General features: G+C 45.7%; 1 protein-coding gene and 1 long non-coding RNA gene across 2 annotated transcripts; one reads left to right on the forward strand and one right to left on the reverse strand.

The window, feature by feature from the left end:
• The first annotated feature begins 3,279 nt into the window (after nucleotides 1-3,279).
• LOC115643859 (zinc finger protein 345-like) lies at nucleotides 3,280-13,108 on the forward strand. The gene is made up of 4 exons (XM_030547856.1): nucleotides 3,280-5,768; nucleotides 8,756-8,829; nucleotides 9,680-9,826; nucleotides 11,643-13,108. Exons 2-4 carry the CDS (start codon nucleotides 8,790-8,792, stop codon nucleotides 13,010-13,012), a joined length of 1,557 nt encoding a protein of 518 aa, XP_030403716.1. The 5' UTR covers nucleotides 3,280-5,768; nucleotides 8,756-8,789; the 3' UTR covers nucleotides 13,013-13,108.
• On the reverse strand, nucleotides 5,777-8,772 carry LOC115643870. The gene is made up of 3 exons (XR_003998391.1): nucleotides 8,688-8,772; nucleotides 8,214-8,656; nucleotides 5,777-6,347 (listed from the first exon to the last, which is right to left on the reverse strand). It is a non-coding gene; the product is annotated as an uncharacterized LOC115643870 (long non-coding RNA).

A 13,108-nucleotide genomic window follows, 5' to 3' on the forward strand; every position in this document is an offset into this window, starting at 1 on the left:
CCAGGAGATAACTTTCTCCAGCTGGTACTAGCCCCCTAGGGCAGCCCTGGGCCCTGTTAATACTAGCTTCTGAGCCAGAGACTCCAGGTTACTGGAAGAAACCAAGTGAAAATGCTGGGGTCTGGCATTAAAATTACTTTACACAAATAGACCCTCCCCCCCCAATCATTTCTCCTCCCATTAGCAATTGCAGGAGCAAATCCAGTCATGGGGGAGCAAACAAACCAGGAATGAGACTTTCCTATCAGATGGGCAGGGAGAGGGGATGGGGAAAAGGAGATAGAAAGAGTTTGAAAAGGGCAATAGGAGAGAAGAGTTTTGAAAGAGATTTCAAGATCTCTAACCTGCCCAGACAGATGTATTTCTGCACCCTGGGTAGAGTCACTTTCTTGTGGACAAGATGAGGCTCAGACAGAGGAAACCCTAGTTCCTGACTCCATATCCCTCCGGCTGGGGTGTGTCTGCCTTGGGATCAGTGTCAGAGGGAATCGTCGAAAGTGACTCCTTTGGTTCTGCTCTTTTCTAGCCTTGTGTTCAGAGACCTAGTTATGAGATGGGGGGAGGGAGAAGAAAGGTTAAAAATATCTGTGAACTTAGCCTGGCAGGAGGGCAAACCTGCTGGGACGTGTTTAATAAGTGGCCTAGATTCTGGGAACAGGCCCATGAGGTTCGGTGGTGGAAATGCCCTAATTTTTGGACAGAAAATAACCCACCTACATGGGGCTAGGAAAACTGACCAGATTTATAGCGCTGGAGCCTAACCAGCGGCTGCTGTGAGATATGAAGGGGGCACCCACTAGTCAGGTTTAGGGGAGATTCCCCTCCCTTCATATCCAGCTCCTCACAATGAAGAGGGTGTTGGGCTTCCTACCAAGGACCTCTTCCTGGACTCTGCTGGTAGCTCCACCTCCTGTGTCAGTCTGTGGCTAGTGGGTGTGTGATGGATCTGCTGGGAGAGACAAGGGGTTCTCCATCTCCTCACCCTGGTGTTTTCTGGATGCTCTGAGTGGAGTGGGCTGAGATTCTGTTTGGCTCCTCTCCCACACGAACAGTGGGGCTGGGAGAGGTGCAGCAGGTACTGAGTGTTGGGCTCTTACTCTTACAGGGGCCGGTGACCTTCGAGGAGGTGGCTGGTATTTCACCCCTCTACAGAGACGTCATGCAGGAGAACTATGAGAATGTGACCTCGCTGGGTAAGGATTACTGTCCCCTCAGTTCTTGGAAAGGGAAAAGAGAAGGTTCACATCAGCCCCACAATGCCACCTCTCCTCTGACCTGTTTCAGCATCACTCCAATATGCCAGTGACACACACACTACCAAAAACCCTCCCCTGCTGAAGAACACTTTGGGATCAGCGCACAGGATTAGTATTCACAGTGTTAAATATCTCCTGTTTGCTCAAGTAAAACTAGGGGTTAGGTCTGGCATAACCAACAGAAGCTTCCCACCCCAGACCTTCTTTACCCAAACCAGAATGTGCTTTGGGTGTAGCAAGCAGGCTGCAGGAGTCAGAGCTTCTGGTTCAGGGTTACTTAGCACACAGACACTCAGTGAATCCTTTGAATGCTGGCTGGGGGTATCCAAACAGGGGAGTGCCAGCAGCCGAACACTGAATCTCACCCAGGATTACAGATGACACAACTCCTCACTGCTCTGGATTGCACCCCAGCATGTGAAAATGACTTAGTTTGTAGTGACACTTCCTGAGACATTGAGAGTCTTGCTCCCCTATCACCATGTGTAATGGCCACAATCTCATCTCTTCTCTTCTGGCTCTATTGCTTAAGTCACATGACCTGATTCTTGTTTTTCACATTCTGATTTTCCAGACTAATTAGTCTGTTGCTCCTGAATTATAGCTTCCAATTTCCCAGTGTTCTCCACACCCACGGATTTTCCTGCTCCCTCCCATTACACTGGGATCACTAGATTCCCTAGTACAGAAGAATGGCCACACTGGGCCTGACCAAAGATCCATCTAGCCCAGTGCCCTGTCTTCTGACAGTAGCCAATGCCAGGTGTCCCAGGGGGAATGAACAGAACAGGTAATCATCAAGTGATTAATCTGCTGTCACTCATTCCCATTTTATGGCAAACAGAGGTTAGGGACACCATCCTTGCCCATCCTAGCTAATAGCCATTGATGGATCTGTCCTCCATGAATTTATCTTTTTTTTTTTTTTTTAACCCTGTTATAGTCTTGGCCTTCACAACATCCTTTGTTAAAGAGTCACACAGGTTGTGTGAAGAAATAATTCTTTTTGTTCGTATTATACCTGCTGCCTGTTAATTTCATTTGATGTTTTCTAGTCCTTGTGTTGTGAGAGAGAGTAAATAACACTTCCTTATTTACTTTCTCCACACAGTCATAACTTTATAGACATCTCTCATACCCCCCTTCATCTCTTTTCCAAGCTGAAAAGTCCCAGATTTATTATTCTCTCCTCAAACAGAAGCTGTTTCATACCCCTAATTATTTTTTGCCCTTTTTGGAACCTTTTCCAATTCCAGTGTATCTTTTTTTGAGATGGAGTGACCACATCTGCATGCAGTATTCCAGATGTGGATGTACCATGGATGTATATGAAGGCAATATCTTTTCTGTTTTATCTATCTCTTCGTTAATGATTCCTGACATTCTGGGGTTTGTTTTTTTTTGACTGCCTCTGCACTTTGAGTGCAAGTTTTCAGAGAACTAGGCACAATTACTTCAAGATCCTTCTCTTCACTGGAAACAGCTAATTTAGACCTCATCATTTTATATTTATAGTTGGGATTACGTTTTCCAATGGGCTTCACTATGTGCTATCCTGACATCTAGTACTGCTGAGATCCTGCATTCAGTGATATCCTTGCTCTTCCTGTGCCCTTTTTCCACTGAACCCCACCAGCCCATGCTTCCTGTTCTCAGCTTCCCCAGGACTCTCACTGTCTCTGAACCTCTCTGTCAGCAAGAAGCAGTGCCAGGGATTCTTGCCCTGTGTCTTGAGTCTACGATTTCCGGGACATAGAATCATAGACTATTAGAGTTGGAAGGGACCTCAGGAGGTCATCTAGTCCAACCCCCTGCTCCAAGCAGGACCAATCCCCAGATTTTTACCCCAGTTCCCTTAATGGCCCCCTCAGGGATTGAACTCACAACCCTGGGTTTAGTAGGCCAACGCTCAAACCCCTGAGCTATCCCTCCCCCCACAATTTTCATGACATGAATTTTCTTTCTCCGTGTTTTAGGAGACTCTTGGAAATTGAATGTCTGACAGTAATCACTGTGCAATCTGGACTGTAGAACAGCTGTGTGACTCGGTTACCAAGCTGGGGTCTTTTACCCTGCTTTACTGTGAGAGCAGCCACTCCTGGGCAGGTAACACAGTCTCCAGCACGTAACTTGATCCCAGCTACACAGTATTGAATGCTGCTAGTCAGTGACTCACAAATTCCACTGCACAACAGGAGAACCCCAGAAAATTCTCTGGTCCCAGACTTTCCCCCAGAAATGTGCATCTTGCACTGTCCAGCACACTACTGAACAATGCAAGCTCATATGAAGTCTGCCATTTCATCAGTGGAAAATGACATGCACCAGCCTTGTTATCCCAAATAGAGTTTCCAACACATTTTAATCCAACCACACTGGTTAGATAAACAATAAACCAAGATTGTTAACTACCGGGAAGAAGAAGATTTCAAGTGACAAAGGTAGTGAGGCATAAAAGTCAGAAATGGTTACAAAAGAAATACAACCCTAAGCTAAAATGGCTTGAAAGCAAATGTTTCTCACCATATGCTGAGACAGGCTGATTTTCCTTTCAGCCAGGACTCCCCCTAACCCACCCCTGTTGCCTAAGTTCAGCTCTTCAGGAGTTATCATGAGGAGAGAGAGAGAAAGAGATACTCAAGCATTTTCCTCACCTTTTTGTTATTCAGTCCTTTATTAGAAACAGCTTCAGTCTCAGCTGAGTCAGGGTGACAGGCTGTCTGTTGAAGATATGAGCTTCAAGTGGTACCTGTGATGGAATGTATATGTCTTCTTCACATGTTCCCCTGCTGGAGAATGGCTATATGACCAGCTATTTGCCTTGCTGTCTGAGGAACTGGTCTGTGGGTGTTCCCCAGACTTGTAACTTTTTCAGTAATATCATACTGTAAGATCTCATTTACATACAATGTTGCTACCTACATTTCTCATTCACACACAAAACAGAATTAATTTACACGCAACATTTTGAATGGGAATATCAAATTGCAGTGCAAAAGAAAACAATTATGACATTCTTTTACTTGTTTTAAAATGCTAAACTTACAACAAACTAGTGACCCTCAAAGGTCTGTTACTGCTTTGAAATCAATCCAGACACAGATTCTGGCTAATATCTCTACCCTTTGGCCCATTAGGCTATTCCCTTCTGTTATTCAAAAATGGGGCTGGCAGGATGTGATCAGATCATACACCAATACATTTAATACATGCTCCATTCTTATTCTTTATCCTTCATTCTAAATTGTATAAAATAAAAAGAAAATCCTACCACCAAATTTGGGGGAAGAGTTTGCAGGAGTTTAGTTCCTGATTTTTATTTGACCTCTCTCCAGCACTTGTTTTGGTTTAGCCTTCCCCTTCCATCCCTGTTTGAGGTTTCTGTCTCTGTCACAGAGATGATACAATGGTACATGAGAAAGAGAAGCAGAATTCTCAGCAGAAAAATGTTGAGCAAGTGGCAAAGTAACCAGGAGTCATGATCAGGGACAATCCTGTGAAATTCAGCACAAATCAGAAAGAGAGCAGGGAAACCATCCAGGGGAGAAAGTGGGTAAATGTTATTCCTGTTGGAGAACTCAGAAGGATGTCAAGGAAACCACAACACAGCAGGAAATCCTCAGGGGAAAGAGAAAAATACATTCACTGAGTGTGGGGAAAACTTACGTGACTATTCAGCCATTATAAAGCATCAGAGAATCTGCACAGGGGTGAGGCCCTATAAATGTCGTGAGTGTGGAAAATGTTCGCTAAGAGCTCAGACCTTTCTGAACATCACAGAATCCACACAGGAAAAAGGCCCTATCAGTGCAGTGAGTGTGGGAAAACCTTCTCTTGGCACTCAGCCCACGTTAGCCATCAGAGAATCTGCAAGGGAGATCAACACCATAAAAATATCTAGGGCTATCCATACTTTTTTCCTTTAATAACTTTCCTGATTCCCACATAGTAACTTTAAAGCTGTTTGAACTATTTACTGCACCGATCTCCCTCAGCTTTCCCAGATAAGTGGCCCATTTTTGCAGTTTGGCCTGTTTTGAGGTGGACCCATTTGCCCTTTCTATCAATTCCATTGTCCCATAAGTAATTCTAGTGTAGCCTTCATATGAGGAGCCAGGGAGCATCACATTTATAGCATTCCTCCATTGCAAAGTTATTGTTAGTGTCACCAGTGATTCAGATTATATCATTTCCAGTTGATCTCATGTTGCTCTGGGTTGTGCTGAAGAACAGTTATATTGGGAACTTTTCTAATTATATGTAAAAGAGGAGGAGCAGGGTCAGAAAAAGTGTCATTTCAGCCTCTGACACTGGAAGGATTAAAATTGTGGTGAAGCAGCACCTTGTGCTCAGGTTCTGGAATGTCCTTATCTGCAAATAATTCAAACTTTGCTTATAAGCAGTTCAATTTGTGATACACGTATCCATTTCCATTATTATTTTTTTAAATACAGCATACCAATGGGCTAAGGTGATCCACCATGGCATAAGGGGGTATCCATTTTGATTCCAGTGAGTGACCCCTTTCCCCCATTTTAAGGTTCTCTTTTTAAATATTTTGTAATAGTGTGGCAGCCACGGCCGTGTTATTAGCTGCCAAACATTCATTTGTTTTTTAACAAAAGGCTGTGGTTCATTAGGGAAACACAGGGCTGGGGCTGTGAGGGCCTTCTGTTGAAGCAGAGTTAAAGCAGAGTCCTGCTCTTTTCCCCATTCCCATTTTGTCTTTTTTTTTTTAAAAGCCGTTTCCACAATGGGTGAGTTATTTTAGCATATTTATAGATGTAGTCTAAGAAAATGGAATCCTCCTAGCAGTATTCCTAAAGCATGGGCGTCGGTAGGGGCCAGCATTTCTACTAGTGCTCTGATCTACCTGTCTCCCGTCTTGTCCTTTGATTTGACTTCTTTGTGCTGCAGTTTTTGGGTAGTTCTTTTCTTCTTTTATCAGGTAATTTGCATTAAGACACTTTTGGGCTTGCTTTTGGATTTAAAGCTATTAGCCGCTTAGAGACTGTCTTAAAAGGGACACAGTCAACTTCCACCTGAATTTTGATTTCACTTTTCACTCCTGCTTCTAAAACATACAGCGATCTGAAAAAGAAAAACACAACCTATTGTGGCTTCCTCTGGAGCCCTAATAGGATTTTAATTGAGTAGTATGGTATGTGTTTGCATTTCCTTTACCCCTTCTTTAATATACACTGCACATATTCTGGGGAAAATGCACATTCCTTCCATAGTTTAATTTGTATAACATTAGCCATTTTTTTTTACCTAAAGGTGTAACTTTCTTTTATACTCAGTTTTTATATACTCTTATCAAAGCGACAGTTTTATTACACAGAGCCACCGTAAGGCTCAGTGTGGGGCGCTCTGTGTCTGTGTGTGTGTGTGTGTTTGTGTGTACACTTTTTTTACAAAAAATTCCAGGTTTTAAACCCCATTCTCCTGGTTTTAACTGTCCTGCTGCAGCCATGACTTTGGTCTTTTAGAAAGATACTGAACTTATAAAGCATTAAAGTATCTTCAGGGTTAAACGCAAAATACCAAAAAAACGCAACACTAGTTACCTGTGTCTGGCAAAAAGTGTTTGTCCGTTTTGCAACTTTGAATGAAAGATTCAAATGGATTTTAGCAGTATTATTTAAAAACAGAACCAATTCATCTTAAACCTGCAAAACAAGAATTTTACAAACCCAAGTGTTGCTTTAGGTTCTAAACACTCCACATAGTTACATAATATATTTATACACACTTTTTTCCTTAACCTTCCGTACACTGCTTTTAATTTCTACACAGCTGTACATAGACTACATTAGTGGCCAGTTACGTTCCAAAAGAAACCCCTTGTGTTCTTTTAGCAAATTTGAAATAATTTGTCTGAACAATTTAGTCAGATTTTCTCTTTGCCTGTCTTATTTACTGACCTTCCTTTGGAAAAGGGCTCAGTTTCCCTTCAGAATGCTGCAAAGAAGCCAAGAGTTCTCTTTCTATAACTTCTTTATAACTTTCAACAACATTCAACTGCTTAACTCCCTCCAGCCTCTGCAGAGGGAACTTTTCACTCTCTTTGAAATCACTTGCTTATCTCCAGAGGTGAAAGTAAGCTGGTCCGGTCCGGCATACCGGCGAGAGCCAGTATGCTGTGCTGGACTGCACCGGCTTCTGTGGGGATTCAAAGGGCTCTGGACTGCCAGCGGCTGCGGGCAGCCCAGAGCCCTTTGAATCTCAGCTATGGCTCTGGCAGCAGGGCTGGGGTCAGGATTTAAAGGGCTCAGGGCTCCCCTCAGTGGCAGGAGCTCTGGGCCCGCAAAGCTCGGGGTTCCTGGTGGCTGGAGCCCTGAGCCCTTTAATTTGCCCCTGAGCTCCAGGAGGCTCCCAGTCACCTTTTCAGCTGGGAACCCCTGGTTGATTTAAAGGCCCTGGTTCTCCTAGCCACAGCTGGTGCCCCAGAGCCTTTAAATCTTGAGAGACCATGTCCCCCTCAGGACTCCGACAGTACCCGTAAGTCCTGTAAGTTACTTTCACCCCTGCTTATCTCCCCAAATAACACCTTCATCAACTCAGATTTCACCATTCCAAGTATGGTTCCAAGGATCTGAATTCCCCATGCCAATACATGCTTTTTTTTTTTTTTTTTTCCTTTTGCCACCATACCCTCAGGGCTTCCAACCTGCTTTCTGATTTTTTCTTTGTGGCCTACCTGCTTGTCAGGGCCCAACCTTGCTTTCCTTGCTGAACTATCCCTTTTCACGGACACAGGTTTTGTTCCATGAGCAATTTAGCTAGGAGTGTGGGCTCCTCAATCAGCCCCCACCCCTCCTGATCCCTTTCTTCAATCATTTCCTGTAAAATTGTGAAATCATAACAGTATCATTGACAAAAAATACTACACTGCCGAAACTCCTATAGCCTTTAGAGTTTAGTTTAACAGAGTGTAGCAGCATCGAGACTCACCACCGCGACGCCTCCTGCTGGTCAGTCTGGGAATTAGCTCTCAACAGCCATGAAGTGCCCTCTGTGCGTAGTGTCTCGCCCATTGTCTGCTCTGCTCGTTTTAGACCCATGTTGCTCCCTGCCCAGTGGCATCTGCTTCAGGACACTGCCCTCCGGCAGTGCCCACTACTCCATTCTCACCCCCTTCCAGGGTGGGGTGAGAGGAGAGGAGGAGATAACAGTCCTTCAGCTTGCAGCTGCTTTGATGGCCAACCACAACCCCAAAGTCTAGCCCCTCCCCTCAGGCATGCTGCAGTCTGTCTCTGCCTGAACATATTGTTTTATTTATTTTACCTTTGTAACTTTTCCATGACCATGCTCATGCTGGTACTTATAAAACAGAAAAGTCTCTACCCACTAAAAATAAGTCTGCGTGATGGAGCAGGAGGGGGAAACGCTATGTCCTATCCTTTGTCGCTATGTCCTATGTCCAACCCCTATCCTTTGGGCTTGATCCTGCTACAGCCGAGGATATATTCACCTATGCAATTTTCTCTCGACAGACAGATAGGAGTGAGGACTCTAACCCTCCCCCTTATGGCCCAGCACTTCTCGGACTGGGGGTCAGGTGTGGCAGGTTTGTAGACATTTTGATGGTGCTCAGAATCTGCCCCCCAGACTCCACCCCCCACCTGTCAATGGCTCTGGGAGGGAGTTTGGGTGGTGGGAGGAGGTCCTGGGCTCAAGCGGGGGATTGGGGTGGAGGACAGGAGACAGGTTGGGCTTTGGAAGGGAGTTAGAGTGGGGGAGGGGGTCAAGGGTGCAGGCTCTGCGATGGAGTTTGGGTGCTGGGGGTAGTCTCTGGGATGGAGTTTGGGTGCTGGGGGCAGGCTCTGAGGGTGCAGGAGGGGGTGATGGGTGCAGGATCTAGGAGGGAGTTTGGATGCAGGGAGAGGGTGGGTGTGGGAAGGGGGTTGGTGTGCAGACACTGGGTTGGAGTTTGGATATTGGGTGCAGGCTCCAGGCTGGAGCAGGGGGTGGAGTGCCGGTGGGGGTGAGGGGTGCAGGCTCTGGGAGGGAGTTTGTGGACAGGAGGGAGTGCATAGGGAGGGGGTGCAGGTTCTGGAATGGAGTTTAGGTGTAGGCTCTGGGCTTGGGCAAGGGATGGGAGTGTAGGAGGGGGTGAGCGGCTCTGGGGGGAAGTTTGGGGGCAAGAGGAGATGTGTGGGAAGGGAGTGGGGGTGCAGGCTCTCTGATGGAGTTTGGGTTCTGTGTGCAGGCTCCAGGATGGGGCTGGGGGTGCAGGAGCGAATAAGGGATGCAGGCGTTGGGACTGAGTTTGGGTGCAGGCTGGGGGTTGGTGGAGGGAGGGGTGCAGCCTCTGGGAGGAAGATTGAGGGGCAAAGGGGGGGTACAAGCTCTTGGGGGGGTGCTGCAGGGTTCCTAGGCAGGGCAGGCCAGGAGTCCGCATGTGCTGCTACCCCCAGGCACCGCCCACGCAGGTTCCCATTGGCTGCAGGTGCACTTGTGTCAGGACACAACCTCCCTCCACTGCCCAGGGGATTCAGGGAGGAGCCGGCAGACACATGGAGTGAACAGGGAGGAAGCCACTCCACTCTGCTGCACTGCCAGTGGTGAGTGGGTGCCCCAGGCTGTTTTAAATGGCCCAGAGGATGCATTGAGGGGACCTAGGTGCAGAAAATGGGGCTGAGAGTTACCCAGCCCCAAACATTGCTGAAGCCAGGCCCTGGGCCAGGAATATTCCTGGTGCCCAGGCACCATGGGCCCATAGGACTTGTCATCCATGCTGGGGCATATATACCTAGACAGTTTGTATATATTTTATCTGTATAGTTTTCCCCCACAGACAGGTCGGAGCTAGGACTCTAATCCTCCCCCTGTTGTGTGGATCTTCTACAACTGTGGTTGTGTACACCTGAATGATTGATCACATTATACGTAGCAATATTTAGCAGTATGTTCAACAACCACAGTCCATGTCTTCACCCTTTTGCAATTTTCCGTCAAAAATGTTATGCTTATAGGAAGCACATGGGTTCTTTTTCAGGGGAAAGTCAATATGCTGCATTTATTGAAGATACAACAATTAGTATTTTCATTCAGTAACATCACACAGAAACACATGGTCCTGCCAGTGTATGTTATAGTTGCCACTCCAGAGTCCGGATCAATCTAGCGGCCAGCTTGGTTGATCATGGGTAGGGAGGAGCCAGGTTCTGTTGGTTGTGACACGATGCGTCGGGCAAGTCTTGGCAGGTTGAACCCAGAGTTTCATGGCAAGGCACCTTGTTTATATACTGATTTTCCTTAATTGAGACCAGTGAGTTTTGCACCGTCCTATTGTAATCAATTGTTGTTTGACGAGTGCTTGTTTTCTTAAATACGTCTCCTTTATCTTGTTCTTTTATCAAGGCCCTTCTCATCCTTTATCTTGTTCTTTCATCAAGTTTCTCAGGGAGTTCTCCCAGGCTGTTTTTTTTCACAGCTGTCCTGTCCCCACTGATAGATGCTTGTCTCATCTTTAGAGTCATAAATCTGCCTTCCTCTGACATTTCACTGGGGATGTGTTGCAGCCTTCTGGAGCCCTTGCGTCAGTCTCCGGTTCCTCCCTTGTACGTCTGGTTCAATGATGGCCTTCACACTTATCTCTTAAAACACACATCCCTCATTCACACACAAACCAGAAATAATTTACACTCAACATTTTGAGCAGGAACATCAAGTTGCAATGCAAAAGAAAACAATCATGGCATTCTATTACTTATTTTAAAATACTAAATCTTCAACAAATTGGCGACCCTTGACTTACTTGAAATCAGTCCAGACACAGATTCTGGCTGATGTATCTCTGCCCGTTGGCCCATTAGGCCATTCCTTTCTGTTACTCAAAAAGGGGAGCTGGCAGGATATGATCAGATCATACACTGATACAGGGGTAGGCAACCTATGGCACGTGTGCCGAAGGTGGCACGAGAGCTGATGTTCAGTGGCACTCTCACTGCCCAGGTCCTGGCCACCGGTCCGGGGGGCTCTGCAGTTTAATTTAATTTTAAATGAAGCTTTTAAAACATTTTAAAAATGTTATTTACTTTACATACAACAATAGTTTAGTTCTAAATTATAGACTTATAGAAAGAGACCTTCTAAAAAATGTTAAAATATATTACTGGCACGTGAAACCTTAAATTAGAGTGAATAAATGAAGATTTGACACAGCACTTCTGAAAGGTTGCCGACCCCTGCACTAATACATTTAATACATGCTACATTCTTATTCTTCCTTCATTCTAAATCAAATAAATCATAAAATCCTACTACTACATTTGGGGGAAGAGTCAGTTCCTGATTTTTATTTGACCTCTATCCTGAACTTTTTATGGTTTGGTCTTCCCTTTCCATCCCTGTTTGAGGTTTCTTTCTCTATCACAGCAGGTAAAACAATGTTATGTGAGAAAGAGAAGCAGAATTCTCAGCAGAACAATGTTGAGCACGTGGATAAACACAGAGAATTATCACAAAGGTTGGAAAAGAATGTGTCCAGGAGTCATGAGCAGGGACAATCATGTGAGATTCAGCACCGATCAGAAAGAGAGCAGGGAAACCAGCCAGGGGAGAAAGTGGGTAAATGTATTTCATGTCGAGGAACTCGGAAAGACCTCAAGGAAACCACAACCCAGCAGGAAATCCTCATGGGAAAGAGAAAAAATACATGCAATGAGTGTGGAGAAAACGTATGTGACTATTCAGCCCTTACAAAGCATCAGCAACTGCACACTGGAGAGAGGCCCTATGAATGCAGTGAGTGTGGGAAAAGCTTCACTCAGAGCTCACACCTTACTAGGCATCAGACAATCCACACAGGGGAGAGACCCTATGAATGCAGTGAGTGTGGGAAGGGCTTCAATCACAGCTCAGCCCTTTCTGACCATCAGAGAATCCACACAGGTGAGAGGCCCTATAAATGCAGTGAGTGTGGGAAAAGCTTCAATCACAACTCAGCCCTTTCTCACCATCAGAGAATCCACACAGGGGAGAGGCCCTATGAATGCAGTGAGTGTGGGAAAACCTTCAATCAAAGATCAGGTCTTTTTCAACATCAGACAATCCACACAGGAAAGAGACCTTATGAATGCAGAGAGTGTGGGAAAAGCTTCACTCAGAGATCACACCTTATTAGGCATCAGACAATCCACACAGGGGAGAGGCCCTATGAATGCAGTGAGTGTGGGAAAAGCTTCAATCACAGCTCAGCCCTTTCTGACCATCAGACAATCCACACAGGGGAGAGGCCCTATGAATGCAGTGAGTGTGGGAAAAGCTTTACTCAAAGATCAGGTCTTTTTCAACATCAGAGAATCCACACAGGGGAGAGGCCCTATGAATGCAAGGAGTGTGGGAAAAGCTTCACTAACAGCTCAGCCCTTTCTGACCATCTGGGAATCCACACAGGGGAGAGGCCCTACGAATGCCATGAGTGTGGGAAAACCTTCGGTCGTATCTTGTTCCTTTTTCAACATCAGAGAATCCACACAGGGGAGAGGCCCTATGAATGCAGTGAATGTGGGAAACGCTTCAATAGCAGCTCAACCCTTTCTAAACATCAGAGAATCCACACAGGGGAGAGGCCGTATAAATGCAGTGAGTGTGGGAAACACTTCCCTACCAGCTCAAGTCTTATTAGGCATCAGAGAATCCACACAGGCAAGAGGACCTGTCAATGCAGTTCATGTGGGAAAACTTTCACTACTAGCTTAGCCCTTTCGGAACATCAGAGAATCCACACAGGAGAGGCCCTATGAATGCAGTGAGTGTGGGAATACCTTCTGTTGGCACTCAGCCCATGTTAGCCATCAGAGACTCTGCAAGGGAGATCAACACCACAAAAACCTCTATAG

The sequence above is a fragment of the Gopherus evgoodei genome, unplaced genomic scaffold (genome assembly GCF_007399415.2).
Source record: "Gopherus evgoodei ecotype Sinaloan lineage unplaced genomic scaffold, rGopEvg1_v1.p scaffold_74_arrow_ctg1, whole genome shotgun sequence".
Taxonomy (NCBI): Eukaryota; Metazoa; Chordata; order Testudines; family Testudinidae; genus Gopherus; species Gopherus evgoodei.

Excerpts from the sequence above, each read along its gene's own strand:
- LOC115643859 (XM_030547856.1), top strand. The coding sequence starts at position 8,790 with ATGGCCCAGCACTTCTCGGACTGGGGGTCAGGTGTGGCAG. Across the intron at positions 8,830-9,679 it reads CTGGGGGTCAGGTGTGGCAG|GCACCGCCCACGCAGGTTCC; the intron begins GTTTGTAGACAT and ends TGCTACCCCCAG. Across the intron at positions 9,827-11,642 it reads ACTCTGCTGCACTGCCAGTG|CAGGTAAAACAATGTTATGT; the intron begins GTGAGTGGGTGC and ends TCTCTATCACAG.